This window comes from Myotis yumanensis, unplaced genomic scaffold, assembly GCF_028538775.1.
Source record: "Myotis yumanensis isolate MYYU_CA2020_CCGP unplaced genomic scaffold, mMyoYum1.0.hap1 SCAF_11, whole genome shotgun sequence".
Lineage (NCBI taxonomy): Eukaryota > Metazoa > Chordata > Mammalia > Chiroptera > Vespertilionidae > Myotis > Myotis yumanensis.
Window position 1 is genome coordinate 22444952 of NW_027223762.1, and position 16875 is coordinate 22461826.

A 16875-nucleotide genomic window follows, 5' to 3' on the forward strand; every position below is an offset into this window, starting at 1 on the left:
TCACTTACATAGTCCGTCCCAATCAATTCGGAAGACATCTAAAGATCAGCACATCTAGGTATTACAGACAACATTAACGCTACGCAATCAGAGAGCAACTTTCTCTGAGGGATATGACATTATTTAATAAACACACAAGTGAGGAATAACATCATTATTATAGACTGAGGAAGAAATAGGTAACATACTGAATAGTTAAAAGCTTTTTTCAACATTCCTTAAAGATTTCCTAAGTGAGTTTTGTCATACTGGCAAAACTATGGTGTTACTATACTGACTACAATTCAAATGTAAACCTAACCGTAAAAAGATGCTTACCTAAATTTAAGATTCATCATTTCCCCCCAGGGGAGCGCATTCATAAGACCTCCAGATCCAAACCCATTCTTCAGCAAACCCATAAACAGCTTCTACCACACAAGCGGCCCCTATCCCAATCCTCCCCAAAGTCATCTCTACATCTTTCTGGTATTATCCTCTTAATATTTATTTAAAAACTCTAAATTCCAAACTCCAAACAAACACCACATTTTATTACTGATGGTATTATGAACTATTAAAAAAGTATTAGATTAAGTTTTAAAAATCAATATTATAATCATTTGGTGCACAATCCCACACATTTAACACTCAATTTAACTCATTTGCTATCTCACACACAACCAACACAATATGCAAGAAACAACTGCTGGGAATTGTTTCAGATGCTCTAAAGTAAAGTATGTTAATTTCCAAAGCAAAGTGACTTGTGCTGTGAATTTTAACGCACTTGAAAGCCTGTACTTTCTCTCATTCTGGAACACAAATTTTGCATGTCTGAAGAGCTGTGATTCATCTTAAGAAAACCCATCTTGTGTTAAATGGAATGGAAACTGGACTAAGTGGTCAAATGACAAGTACATTCATATTCAAGCTGTATTATAAATGCATGTACAGTAATTTACGTCTCTCAGCTACCACAAAAGGCTCTTGATAAGCAGGTAATTTGCTAAATGGACTCCTTTATCCAAGTATTCGAAGGGCGTTACAAGAAAAATCTGCAGAGGCATTAATGTGACGTAAAGGTCAAGCATTGTGACATACCTTTCAAATAATCCCGCCTAACTTGCGTTATGATGAGGAGGCTGTTGGCAGCATCGTTCAGTGTGAAGCCCTTGATGTGGATCTCAGCGCTAAAAGAAGCAGACATTTAGAAAGGAATTACTGACACGCTTCTGATACGATAATAAATGGTTGAGCACCAAGGTGAAATTATAAAAACTACTGTTCGTATGTTAAAAATATTGCTGCAAAATATCGACCTGGAGACAGCTTTTGTGTTATCCTGTCAATGGTTATAGAAGGATAATTTTTTTTTGCATTCTGACAGATGACAAAGTTGGAAATGAGCAACAAAAGAAACAAAGTACAAGATTTTTTTTAAACAATCGGTTCAGATTCTTGAATGCTGACATATTAGATGACTAAAATAACTGCATGCCCTGCATTGTTCTGCTGTATCCTAAGCTGGATCCCTTTTCCTCTTTTTCCTACATTCACCATAATTATAAAATGTAAAACTATTCTTTCGGCAACAAAAATGAACACTTATTTTCAGCACTGTATATTTTAAACATAAACTAAAGCATATTACTAACTAACCTCATATCACTTGGTTGATTAATTTTTAAATTGCTGTCATCATCCAGTTTTTAAAGGTGAACATACTGTAGAACTAAAACCATTGTTACATTAAAATTTAAAATTTCACACAACAATCTTGTCCTGGACTTAAAAATTTAAAACAACCCCCACCCCCAACTTTTTAAAACTCAAGAGCAAAAACTTGCTTTACTTATGACTAAAACCTACAGGATTTAAAAAACAAACAAACCCTAGTCAGGGATGATTTCTGTTTGCTACACTGTTTGTACATCTCCTGTGATGAAATTTCAGCATCCCCAGGGCTCACCACTCGATTAGGAAATCTCCACAGGTCAAAAAGAGCAAAAGCAATTGCTGCCATTTGCCTTATCAAGCTCAGTGATGATCTTGCTGCCAACAACCTCAGCCTGCCGACGTGGGCAGGTTTCAAGAACAGCAGGGTCACTGCTAAATTGTTCTCGTCAATCCCAAGAAAATCCTCCAAAGACACAGTGATGTGCCCATCCTCTGTCACTTCCAGCCACTGGGGTTCACCCCTGCAGCCCCCCTCACCCCCAGACGCAGGATTTTCTTATCTCCCAACCGATCCTATTAATCCCTCCAAAGCACCCACTGCTCAGTTTAACGCTTTTCCTTTGTACCATCTGCCAAAGCTCTTAAGTCAACAACTCCTGCAGGAGACTATAAACTGCCTAAAATAAAGGATTTACTTTCTCAATCTTTAGCATGATTAAATAAACAGTAGACGCTATTAAAATTAAGCTCACTTCTTATGCCAACATTATTACATGTATTATACTATACTTACTTGAAAATACTACCTAAAATTTATTAAAATCATGAGGTAGCAAAAGTTCTCTTTTAAAGGACATCAAGTGTGAATTATAAACCTTTCGAAAACCTCAAAACACAGAACATTTTCTTTCCCACCTTGTGAAGCTACCTATTCAATACAAATATTAAAGTGAGATAAATAGGAAGACAAAAACTCTGTGCAGTTCCAGTATATACCGAACACTTATATTTTTACATAGTAGAAGCAATCAATCACATCAAGTATATTCCAAACTGGCAAAAGGAAATAAAAACTGCCCTAACCAGTTTGGCTCAGCGGACAGAGCGTCGGCCTGCGGACTCAAGGGTCCCAGGTTCGATTCCGGTCAAGGGCATGTACCTTGGTTGTGGGCACATCCCCAGTGGGGAGTGTGCAGGAGGCAGCTGATCGATGTTTCTCTCTCATCGATGTTTCTCTCTATCCCTCTCCCTTCCTCTCTGTAAAAAAATCAATAAAATATATTTTTTTTAAAAAAAGAAAACTACAAAAAGTTACTGGCAGAGATCTTTGAATTGGACTCATTCATACAATACAATTAAAGAAGTTTACTTCTGTTCCATAGTTTTGATCTTTCTTTGGAAAAACCATCTAGTCCAGGACTGTCAAATCAAACTTCCTGTGATGATAGGATATTTTTATCCGTGTTGTCCAACAGGGCAGCCACTAGCCACATGTGGCTAAATGTGATAGAGGAATGGAAATAATTATATTTAATTTTAATTAATTTAAATATAAACAAGCACATATGGCTACAGTGGCTTTTGGGTTGAACAACACAGAATTCTAGATGTTTTCATTTTTAGAACTGCCAAAGGAAGTAACTACAAAGGATAAAGGGCATAGATCTTTTAACTTACAATCAACTGCAAAAATTAATATCTTAACCAAAGATGATAGTACTGTAGGGAGCGTTTCATCTTAAGAGATTTCAGAGTAACAACAAGGTCTAGTATTATACTTATATAACACACACAGAACATTAGTTGGTGATTATAATTTATCTCAGTTTGGATAACAACTAGCCAATCCAGTAAATTATTTAACACTATTTCTAGATAGAATGAAATAAGAAGCTGGTAGGAACAAGAGAAAACAAAGTGCTATCCTTGAAAGATAAAATAGTGCAACTGCTAAGAATTTCCTAAGAAAACAGTTTAATGTTATCAGATATTTTATTTTTATTAATTTCTTATTTACTGATTTGAGAGACAGACAGACATTGACTTGTTCCATTCATTTATGCATTCATTGGTTGATTCTTGTATGTCCCCTGACCTGGATTGAACCTACAACCTTGGCGTATCAGGATGACGCTCTAACCACCAGAGTAATCCATCCAAGGCCATCAGACATTTTAACAATAACTTATATCCCTTACTGTTCTCTGAATAAGCAGTTCCACTCCCTTGAAATAGTTCACTAAACCTAAAGTTTCGCATTGAAACATAAAGAAAAGTTATAATTCTAACTAAAAGTGAAAAAAATTTGTTTCCTTTCAAAGTTTTAAAGGCAGCTATTGCTGATACTTTTAGGTTCTATTACTAGTTGGGAAGATTAAATGACCTTGTGAATAAAACTGAAAAAAATCTCATTAGAGGTCAATCGAATCTGCAACACATTAGTGACAGCAAAAGTATAGCAACGACAAAGACTGCACTTTCTATTAGTTCATAGGAAAGACTGAACAAGTGGCATTGTATAGGTCATTATAGCAACAGACTGCTATTTGACTGCTATTAACTGAGAGTAACAGCAGAAAAAGGGCAAGGGATACTGCTTCTTGCTATGTGGCTCACTTGGTTACACCATATTGTAATAAAGATGCCTATAAAACAAAGCAACAATTCTTTTTACTCTAATCATAGATACAGAGCTAGAAGGGCCTCATGTTGTCAATAAACCAGGAAATGAATCCAGAGAAGTTAGGTGACAATCCTTTAGTAATATAGTTAGAGAATTGGAACTACAACTTCCACTTCTGAATTTCCAGTCCAGAGTTATTTTCAGTGTAGACCTAACCCACAATACAATTCTTCACAGTTACATAAAACATTTTATTGGTCCAAGGGAAAGGATGTGCATCCAATCCTCAGATCAGGTGCCTCTGGGCATTCTAAGGCTTTGCATCTAGGATTCTCTTAGGCCCACACAGCTACACAAGGAAGGTAGCTGTGTAATAATGGAATACTGCATAATACAAAGATAACAGTGACCACAAGAGTATAGAAAGGCGTCACAAGATCTATAGAGGGAGGGAAGGAAAAAAGATAAACTTACATTTTACAGGTTGTGGACACAAGAGGAAACAGAAGGGCTGTGCTTATAACCATCGTCTTGGTCAGCAGCTTGCATACTTGTTTGATCAAGTTTATACAACACATACCAATGCATAAATATGTAAATGCACATATAATTAAAATAAACTATCACAAAATATTTTTAGTACATAAAGTGCTTTGATATTTTATATTCTATTTCATTTTTTAAAATGTTGGTTCTGTCCCATTTATATACACTCTATGACCCACTAACTGGTTAAAACTCGTTTGAAAAACTACTTGTGAAAATGGTCTTCAGCGAAGGCATGCACACTGTGTGAATGCTCGGGTGAGCCAAGAAAATGTTTAAACCTTTCTATTTAAAACTTATCCTTTATTCCTTTATGTTTTATGATATACTTACATGTGAGGCATTACTACAATTCACTATTAATGGTATGTGATCAAAATGTTTAAGATGTGAGTCTTGAATCACTGGGTGTTCAGTAAAATGCAGACTGCTGATCAGCTGAATCAGAGCCTCTGCATGGAGGGAATCTTTTTATGCTACCAGAATCTGAGGTTCGCTGTTCTAGAACAAGTCCGGTTAAAATAAAAAATTATAATCTGTGCTTTTGGAAAGTATTTTAGAGGTCTTTTAAACCAACCCCAGGATGAAAAGTTTTTAAGTTTTCCTTCTTTGCTTCTATCCACCCACTTTTTCATACCCAACTCTCCATATAAATGCTCCTCTATTTTTCCCACTTCTCCTTCCTCCCAAATAACTGTTGCTTCAGAATGCCATTGATTATAATGGGTAGTGTCGGGAGAGACTGTAGATAATAATTTCCTGAGAAATGTAATTTTAGGAAAAAACCTACACCCTCTTGATGACTTCAATGGTTACAGATGACAGGATGTTGTTCACTGTCAAATTTTCTAAGTCACTAACTGAGGATACAGTGAGTATTCTTAAAATAGGTAAATTACTTAGCGACTGAGTATTTTTATCTAGGGAACTAGCCAGAGAGACAAAACCACTACCACCACCAATCAGACTAAAAACAAATAAAAATCATACAAAAAACACAACAGAAGGGGGGAAAAATGTATTTAAGATGCGTTGAGCACCTATATTTTCTCTACTTCGCTAATCTCTTTCAATATCTAGCAGAAATCTTTAATGTGAATATTATTATGCACTCATCATAGGAGAGAAACTGAGGTTCAGATTGGGAGGTAGTTTTTCAAAGGTCATAGAGCTTTCAAGTAAGATTCAAACCCTTCGTTATGCCAGGCTGCTCCTACCACAAAAGGTGCGTGGATCTAGCTGCTGAACAAGAAACAGAACATGACACAAATTACTTTTCTGTCTATGGGTACCATAAATGAGTTATGAGGTTACACAACATAAATAAAAGGTATTGCACTATGTAGGGCCAGAAAAGGTTGCATAATTTATAGGTTTAAAAAACCCATAAAATTTGAAAACCACTTCATATGATTTTTGTGGGTAGTTGAGAAACCGTTACAATACATCATTAGAAAAATCCTTAATAACAGATGGTATTTTTTAAAGTAAGAGGTATAATAAATGGACTAATACTTACAAATTTTTCACTTGCATTGCTTGTGTAAAGCTATCCTTTATCAACAGTAATTTTATAAGATTGTTGTAAGTTTCACTGTCAAACACAACATCTTGCTTTTGTGCTTTCAGGAAAATATTATATGCATCTATGAAGAAAGTAAGACAACAAAAATGAGACGGCATCATTCTGAAGTGGCAAAGAGGAGGGGGGAGAAAAACGAAAACATAGCCCTAAACCCACATATTTGTTTCTTTTAAATTTTACCAACTATACAGAGACATATACACTGCTCATGCAAGCAGATGCTATCTCTCTTCTAATCTTTAAAATACAAAGTGAGTTTGGAAAACTACTACCTAATCCAAATGGATGATACCTGAGAGGCCTTCCTTTTAAAGTTATTTTTCATATTCGCTTTCAAAAGTCAATGAATTATTTTCATGCCATTAAAATTAGAAACAGCTCTTCTGAATTTGTCAAAAGATACCAGTTTGAAGTAAACTGCAAAATGTGTCTTAAAGTCCAAATAAAGCAGAGGTATAATTTAGATTGAGGGGAGCAAAAGATTCATTTTAAAGCAATCTTTAATCTATAAGTGGGTGGTTACAATGGTTAACACTTCCACACAATAGCATTAAAGTGAATATAGCCTATAATTCTAAAATTAGGAGATCAAATTATTTGGCTGCGACAGGACTTATACAAAAACATACAATTTTCAAATATACAGATATCTAACAAGTAAACTAAGCAACATTTGTTTGACTGATTAACAGTTTTATTTCACTTGTTCACAATAACTGTCAGTGAATGAAAAGATGTTACCAAAAGAGAAGTATCTACACTTTTCAGTCACTTACTTTTCTGAAATAAAATTGCCTGGCTATAAACATCCAACTGAAACTACAATCCACTCTCTGGTGTGTATAAACAAATCACAATAAAGATTGGCATAACTGAACTGTTAGGTACAACCTTCTATGGATATACTAGAACATACAGCTAGGAATGAACTTGATATTAATGCTCACAAGAACATTCTGAGCTATTTCAGTGTTTCCTAAACAAGCAGAAACCAGGCTTGTATTTATAATTAGGGGATTTTGCATTAGCCCCTCTATTATACTGAAATGACATACCAAAAACTTAGTTATCCTTTCAAGTTAAATTCACAGAAAACAAGAGAGCAAAGGTATGACATTAATATTTGTATCTTAACTAAAAAAGAACGGACTATCACTCAGTACACAATGCATATTTTTTCCTTTTAAGGGAGCTAAGAAGTTAAGATGTAATACAAATAGTGTCGACTTTCCAACAAGCATATATAACAGTTCACTAGTTTGCTGAATGAAAATAAATAATATGTATGATTTGAATATTTAGGATCAATAAAATAATCTAGAAAATCTTACTAGTTGTTTTCTAGAAATTGTAGTCTTCACACAAATTACTATGGCTGTGTTTACTATTTTTCAGTAGTTAAAAGAAAAAAGCATCATTGTAATACACCAAACTCATTGACCACAGTTTGTTTCTGGCATGAGAGTCACACTATCCCTTTAAGTATACCAAACTATCAGAAATTTGATGAAGTGCTAATGCAAGCATTCACTTCTCAAGGTATTCATATTTTGCTAAGCATTCAAATCCAACATATACAAAAAAGTGACTATAAGCTCTGAAAAAATTAACAGGATGAAACCAAATAGGTAAGTGTAAACTGTATACTAAAACTAGAATAGGGATGCAGCTCTACATTTATAATAAACACTGCATTCATTTAGTTAATTGTTTAAATTTTTTTACTTAAATAAAACAGAAACTTTTAAAAAGACAATACATGAAGGAGTTTTGGAATCTTTAACCAGAAACTATCCACTAACCTTACATTTATCTCATTTAAGTCAAAACTCCACTAGACCAGTGGTCGGCAAACTCATTAGTCACAGAGCCAAATATCAACAGTACAACGATTGAAATTTCTTTTGAGAGCCAAATTTTTTAAACTTAAACTATATAGGTAGGTACATTGTTATTAACTTAATTAGGGTACTCCTAAGGCTTAGGAAGAGCCACACTCAAGGGGCCAAAGAGCCGCATGTGGCTCGCGAGCCGCAGTTTGCCGACCACTGCACTAGACTATTTAAGTAGTATTGATAATAAATAATTTTACATTTAGGTTGAAGAGCTGCATGGTGAAAGACTCAAGGATGAATAGACTGGATATGCAGCTATGAAAACTGACTCAGAAAGAATAAAGCTTCTCTGTATGACTAACAGAGCATAGGAGCTTAGCTTATTCGAATTTCATACATTTTATGTTAGTGTCACAAAATTTCTAGTTAAGTCAAGAAATTAAGAGGTTCTATAAATTTCTAAATTAATTTCTTTCTACTGACCAGTACTGAAAACTGTCAATATTAAAACTGAAAACAAAATCTGCTACATATTGGTTAAATTATCATAAACCTTACTTGAAAATCCACACAAAAACTGAAGGACTTAAAGATAATGAATGGTACCATTTTTGGAGACAAATTAACAAAACTAAAGGAAACATAGTAATATTTGATTTTGGGAGAGTACAACAAAGTCTAAGTGAAAATAGCTGGCATGAAGTTGGCAAGCTTATATCAGAGGGCTCAAGATGGTCATAAAACTTTTAAAGTAGTCATGGTAGAAGTAGGCATGCCTTCAGGGAGGTAAATAAAGAAACAGGGCTCATGCCCTGCCTCCAACCATAACATACAGTAGGCCCTCCTTATTCAAAGTTTCTCGGTCAACTGCTGCCCAAATATATTAAATGGAAAATTGCACACTGCTCTGTGTAGTGTGATGAAATAGTGCACCGGACGTGAATCATCCCTCTGTCCAGTGTATCCACACTGTATATGCTACCCACCCATTAGTCACTTAGTTGCTACGTCTGTTATCAGATCGACTGTGTTATTTTGCAGTGCTTGTTTGTGTTCAAGTATCCCTTATTTTATTTACTAATGTGACACTTAACTTTTATTACAATATATTGTTATACTGTTCTTTTTTATTTTTAGCTATTGTTGTTAATCTCTTACTTGCCTAATTTATAAATTAAACTTCATCATAGGTATGTGTGATAGGAAAAAACGTAGTATATAAAGCGTTCAGTACTATTGCGGTTTCAGGCATTCACTGGAGGTCTAGGGACATATTCCCCAAGCAGGAAGGGAGACTACTGTATTGCTTAATTACTTCAACACACAATATGATTAGAGTAGTTAATACTCTAACATTTTTTGCTTTTAAATAACAGCAAAAAAGCCCTGGCTGGTTTGGCTCAGTGGATAGAGTGTCAGCCTGCGGACTGAAGGGCACATGCCCGGGTTGTGGGCACGATCCCCAGTGGGGGGCGTGCAGGAGGCAGCCAATCAATGATTGTCATCATTGATGTTTCTATCTCTCTCTCTCCCTTCCTCTCTGAAATCAATAAAAATATATTTAAAATAATTAAAATAAACAAAAGCAAAAAATATATTAAAATTTATATACAAAAATTTTTCATGATAATGCTATTTTCAAAGTGTAATTTTGAAAAAATGTATACCTATTTTAGTTTTTTAGTATGAAAAACTTCAAATGTACAGAAAAATCTAAAGAATAGTGTAATGAACCCCAGATATCCGTCACCTACCTATAGTAATAATTATTAACATTTTGCCAGATTTGCTCTTTGTTTTTTATAGCTTAAGTATTTTAAAATAAATTACAAAAATCTAGATTTTTTTCATCTGTCAATACTTTATTATATATTCCCAAATTTAGGACATATTCCTATAAATCATAATTATCATTATAATATCTATTTTTTTAATCATTATAATATCTAATAAAAATGAGAGCAATTCCTTAATATTACCTACCACTCAGTCAATATTTAAATTTTCCAAATTGCTCCAAAATGTCTTCATTAATTTAAAAAATAAGAATTAATATATACAATTAGAGTTCCATCTCTATCCTATAAACACTCTAATTTGTTGGGCTTAGATCCCTGTTGCTATTAGAAAGAACACCCTAGTGTAGATGCTTACCTTTGCTTTTCTTCCTTACGCAGGCACTCAACAGATCTTTCTGTAAATTAACTTCTTCAAGTGATGGTGCTGGAGTATTCAGGGAATCTTTTTCATCCTCATACCACAAGTTAAAAACAAAATTATTCAGTTACACAAAAAGTGGCAAATACAGTGATCTTTTCAGTATAAAACTGGACTCATCTATGACCTAAAGTTATATTGACAAGAAAATCCGTTATGCTTACAGTTAAAAAAAAATTACCTCAGGTACATCAAATGGAACTTCCTGATTATTGTTTCTAAGGATTTCTGCTAATAATCTTAATGTCTTCGCACGAGGAATAATATTTTCTTCTTGCATTTTATTCCAGGCAGCATCAGCTCTTTGCCAGTCACTGTTTATTTCTATAAAATTTGATGAAATAGAAATGAACGAACATATTAAGTAGAATTCATGAAAATATTTAGGGCTTTTTCTTATTTGATATTGAAGGACGCATTATTTCAAATACTGCCTCCAGGGAAAGGAACAGGGTGATTGTGGACCAAAGTAAAAAAATCTTTTTTCTGTATACCTTTTGAATTTTAAACCATAGACAATCCTTACCTATTAAAAACCAAACAAACAACAACAAAAAACCCTGAACTTTATTAAACACCTTAAAAATCATGTTGATAAAAAGTTTGTCTTTTTAAAGTAACTGAGAAACTGCTCACTGCTGAAACCAAAATCAGAGACAGGTACTTCAGTCTTTGGAAAGAGAATGAGTACATGTATAAGATACAGTACACAGCTGAGCATCTCAAATAATTCAAAGCCTGCAACTGTATGATTTTCCTCAAAAGTGACTAATCAACAAACTTTTTTCACTTAGTTGAGTAGGGAGAATTTTGTCTCTTAGATTGACTTGAAAAATTTCTATGACAAGTGTGTGATAATTTTTTTTATAAAACTTTACTTCGTTTTATTTTTTTTCATCCATCTTTTATCCCCTCTATGCCCTCTACCCCCTCCACCCATTCCTCTCCACCCCTGAAATCACCATACTGTTGTCCGTGTCCATGACTTCTTTTTCTATTTTGCTCAATCCTTCCACATCTCCCCCTGAGCTATTTGCCTGCTCTCTGAGTCTGTCTCTATTTGCTTGGTAGTTCAGTTTGTTCATTAAATTCCACATGAGTGAAATCATATTATACTTGTCTTTCTCTGACTGGCTTATTTCACTTAGCATAATGTTCTCTGGGTCCATCCATGCTGTTGCAAAGGGTGAAATTTTCTTTTTTTACAGCAGAGTAGTATTCCATTGTGTAAATGTACCAGAGTTTTTTTTCATCCACTCATTTTCTGATGGATACTGGGTTGTTTCTAGTTCATGGCTATTGTAAATAACACTGCAATGAACATAGGAGAGCATATATTCTTTCAAATTAGTGTTCCGGGTTCCTTTGGATAAATCTCCAGAAGAGGAATCATTGGATCATGAAGCAGTTCCATTTTTAATTTCTTAAGGTAACTCCTTACTGCTTTCCATAGTGGCTGCACCAGTCTGCATTCCCATCAACAGTGAGAGGGTTCCCCTTTCTCCACATCCTTGCCAACACTGGTTGTTGGTTGATTTATTGATGATAGCCATTCTGACAGGTGTGAGGTGCTATCTCATTGTGGTTTTAACTTGCATTTCTCTGATGATTAGTGCCACTGAGCATTCTTTCATATGTCTATTGAGCATCTGTATGTCCTCTTTGGAGAAGTGTCTATTCAGGTGTTTTGCCCATTTTTTAACTGGATTGTTTGGGTTTTTGGTGTTGAGTTTTATAAGCTCTTTATAGATTTTAGATATTTACCTCTTAGCAGCTATATCACTGGTGAGTATGTTCTCACATTCAGTGATGTGTCTTTTCATTTTGTTGATGGTTTCCTTTGCTGTGTAAAAACTCTTTAGTTTGATATACTTCCATTTGTTTATTTTTTCTTTTGTTTCCCTTGCCCAAGGAGATATAGCAGAAAAAAACATTGTTATAAGAAATGTCTGAGATTTTACTGTTTTCTTCTAGGATTTTTATGGCTTCAAGTCTAACATTTAAGCTTTTAATCCATTTTGAGTTTATTCTTGTGTGCAGTGTAAAAAGGTGGTCGAGTTTAATTTTTTTTTTTGCAAGTGCCTGTCTAATTTTCCCAACACCACTTATTAAATAGTCTATCTTTAGTCCATTGTATGTTTTTGCCTCCTTTGTCAAATACTGACTATACAGGCATGGATTTATTTCTGGGCTCTCTATTCTGTTCCACTGCTTAGCAATGAGTTTGTACATCAATATGCATTATTCTGGAAAAAGATCTATACTCATGAACACTGTCGACAGTTACCTAGTTATAGAAGTGACTGATAACATCTGGAGCCATGATTTTTTAACCAGTGTGCTGCAAGGATTTAAAAAATAGACAATACCTGCCTATTTAGTCAGAGGCACTGACTTAGATTGTCAAATAAAAAAATAATAGCCAACACAACAATAGCTGTCTAGTGTGAATGAATCAAAATTACACCTATTTTTTTCGTCAGATCGTCAAGAAATATAGTATAAAATTCTATACTATCGAATTCTGCGCCACAGAATTTTAGTAATTAGTTTATGTGTGCCATGAGATGAAAAAGGTTGAAAAATCACTGATCTAGAAGACTTAATTAAAAAGAAAAAAAGTCTATACTCAAAAGTCCTATTAAATTCTGCAACTCTGATTAAGATTTTTCTCACTTCTCATTACTGCTGTAAGAATATAAAAAATTAGCGATTAAATATAATATTTTGTAATAAAGTTCAATCTGCCCTCTTCTTGAGCCTCTGTTGAAGATTCCACATTTGACAATCCCTGGTGCTTCCTCAAAGTGGGAGAACCCTTTCCCGTCTGTCTACTGCCTTCAACAGAATAAATAAATGTTTCCAAAATGAATATCTGAGGACCAGTCAGATTACTTACTATATAGTTTTAGCAGATTGTAATACAGCTGGTCTCTGTCGCATTCAAATAGCTTCTGTGTCAGCTCCACTAATTTTTCTAGAGTTTCAACCTTAAAAATACAAATAAGAGATGGATCTAGATTATATATAATATATATTTTATAGTTGACAAATCTCAGTTGAATAATCCTTGAAATTAGCTTTACCCAAAAAAGGTAAATTAACTTTATTTCAAAATTAACCCTTTGCACTCTGAACCATTCTGGACATTGGCTACCAGCTACTCGATGCTACTTTGCGGCAGAAACGTGCATTTACAGACCCTCGTATTATTTAGTATAATTTTGGAACCAAGTAACGTATTATAATGATATTGGACTTATATGAATTGGGTGACATTGAGGAATGTATATTTGCAAGAAAAACAATACTTTATTGTTTATAATTTTGTACAGTATGATAAGTTTTGTAACACTCCCCAATATGCATTGCAGGCTGATTAGTGCATGTTTGACAGTAATAAGTGGTTTGACGCCTGCCACCAGGTGTTTTCCTGTTAGAACACACAATGCAGTCCCGTTTTCTTTGTCCCACATCGGGAATATGTAGTTTATTGTTTAATCCGACACAAAACCCGCTGACATTTCTTGTATATATCTTAGTAATTTTACGCTATTTTGATTTAATTTCTTGTGCCATTTCAAGATAAAACTTCAGGGAAACATGCATGTCTCAAAAAGTTGCGTTGAAATAACTCAATTCCCCGTAATCACTAATAAACTGCAATGTTCCCTGAGAGGGGACATCCGAGTGATATGCTAGAATTCCGATGTCCCCTGAGAGGGGACAGCGGAGTGCAAAGGGTTAAAGGCCTGAGCACAGTGATGTGAATTTGCTTAAGCCACTAACCTGTACACCTTAAAATGATTAAAATGGGAAATTTTATGTTACATGTTTTTTATCACAATTTAAAACAATTTTTTTTAAGTGAAGGGTTCAAAGGTTCCTTGGAGTCAAGAACACAACATGATCAATTATGTAGTTGAGGGAACCTCCAAAAGGTGCATTTGGAGAATTTTCAGATATCTGGTGTGGAGGACTCAGTGAGTATACACTATATTTTTTCAAGAATACTCTTCCATACAAACATTATACTCCTCTTCTTCTGTGGCTTTTACTTGGCAAGATGTGGACAGATATCTGAACTGCAGGGGAGGTAGGAGAAGTAAAGCAGAAATTGCACTGGGCTCCCAGCAAGCGACTCCTCTAGTCATTAAGGATTAAAGCAGATTTTAATTGCCAAGGAAATAAGGTTAGCCTGCTCAAAGTAAATAAAATAAGGCAAGCTAAAATCTTCAGGGCCCAAATCAGAATTTTTAGGAACTACGGCACCTTGGAAACAAGAATTAAGCCATAGCTTATTTGGAAAACAACCAAGATAACACTACTTCCATTAATAACACTGTATCTCCTGAAATCCCCAAATGCTCATATGACATGCAGGACACTTGCTTCCTACTCATAGTTTTAGGTACTTGAGACCAGAAATTAAACACAAACCTGATTACTGGAAATACATCTATCACAAAACCACTGAAGTCTGGTAGACCGTGCTCTAATGCCCGGAGTCTGTAAAATAAAAGGTTCACATAGCACATAAGGTAAGACTGTAGCTAAATGTTAATTTTTCAAAGACAAATAGTTTTCCTTTAATGGATTTGCTGCCTCTTTCTCAAACATATACACTTAAGAAACCTACCACTTAAACCCATAATTATCAAAGATCTTTAGGACTAGAATAGAGCATAACACACAACCAATACTTAACCTGTGTCTGTAAGATTTGGGTTATTTCAAAATGCTGTTTTACAGATCAATTTTCATTCCATAAAGCTTTAGTTATTAAAATGGTTAAGCTTGCTTTAGTTCAAAAAGAAATCTTGAAATAATGAAATTTAACTCCAAAGTATGTCAAACCTCTCTCTCTCTCTGATTCCAATAGATTCAGGAAGCAAAAATTACTAATGTTTCATAGACTTATTAACAATTATCACAATAATAAACCAATAGCTTTCAAAAATGCTTTGTAAAACTTTAGTGATAAAAGTCTTCTGACTACCGCAAATACTTGCCTAGATCTAAAATTAAATGTCTAAAGAGCTAAGTACTTAAGTCAAGCTAAGTATTTACAATTAGTTCAGAGTCTTAGTTTATTTCAATAATTGAGTCATGTTATATCCTTATATCCTCAGTTAGAAATTACTGACATTTAGTCAATAACTCTGGCTTTAAAGCAATTATTTTACAATTCTGGATACTGGAATAAAAGCCAAACCATTATACATATAATTCAAGGATTTGTCAGTGTAACTATAGTAGTTTCATCTTGTGTAAGAGGGCTTCACCATTAAATACTACACTTCAATCACAGCAATATGATAATAAAACTACACACTCACTAGAGCCCTGGCTGCTCTAGTCTACAGGAGATACCTTTACTGATATCTCCATTCAGCTAGGTTGACCAAACCAGGTACCCCCTCAGTCTGATCTCTTATTTATAAATCCTATTTTTATTTCTTAAAATAATATTGTATAATGTTAAATTAACAACTGAAGCAGAAACTAACAACTCAGAGCTCTGATAGAATGATAGAAAAATTGGTACAGAAGTTGTATAAGTGTTCTCATGCTACCTGTGCAAGTGTCCACATTTTGGAATACAAGAAATAAATGTTGAATCAATTAATTTTTAACTATATTCTCAAGTATCATTAATATTTACATTTTCACATAATTTCCACCCATGGATTTTCTCACATTATCTGTTTTGCTTCACATGCATTATGCTGAAAATGAAACCAACATCAACTGCATACAAAAAGCCCTTGAAAAAAAAACTAGACAATCCTCTTTGGAACATGGCAAAATGCAAGGACTACATTCACTTACAACTTTCAATATTATTGCTGATCCAAATGCCAACGATCTAAATAGCACAACTTTTATAGAAAACTCTTCCTTTTTGTGGCTGATTAATCTCTCTGTCACTGGCAGGACAGCTGACTTATACAGCACATATTTCTATGTTTCATTTTGAAATTGAGAACTGCTTTCACATATAAGTCTCAATCATCAAAAGAACATCTAGGTCAGATTAACTAAATCTCCTAGGCTTCTGTAAAAGAGTCTACATTTCTGGCTTATCTCTTAACATCTTACTGAATTTTAAACACTACAAGTTGAAAGCAAAAATAGAAAATGTAATAAAAACATGGAGAAGAATAGAATTCTAACTGGGACATTGAATATAACTTATCAAAAACCAGTAAATGCTGAATTAAAACAATGGACTCACCTCTAGTTTTTTGTTTTGCTATATACAATCTATTTAATGAACAATGAGGATAACTTACTTATTGTAATAAAAAACTGGGTTGCTGTGTTTCAAAACACTTTGTGAAGTTCTGATTTAGTACTAGGTCCACTTATATAAGAACAAAAAGTAATCTAAAATAATCTTCATTACT

The 16875-nt window shown here is 34.2% G+C and overlaps 1 protein-coding gene across 2 annotated transcripts in view; it reads right to left on the bottom strand.

Annotated features, from left to right (window-relative positions):
• The window catches only part of LRPPRC (leucine rich pentatricopeptide repeat containing), a 92124-nt gene that overhangs the window by 11940 nt on the left and 63309 nt on the right, over positions 1-16875 (bottom strand). The window contains exons 26-31 of one of the 2 annotated variants that reach the window (XM_070429123.1): positions 14906-14974; positions 13365-13455; positions 10647-10789; positions 10403-10499; positions 6348-6474; positions 1084-1172 (exon numbers count right to left, since the gene is read on the bottom strand). In XM_070429123.1, coding sequence (XP_070285224.1) covers positions 1084-1172; positions 6348-6474; positions 10403-10499; positions 10647-10789; positions 13365-13455; positions 14906-14974 — 616 coding nt within the window. Of the gene's footprint in view, positions 1-1083; positions 1173-6347; positions 6475-10402; positions 10506-10646; positions 10790-13364; positions 13456-14905; positions 14975-16875 lie in introns of both variants that reach the window. The other variant, XM_070429122.1, reaches the window with a different exon arrangement.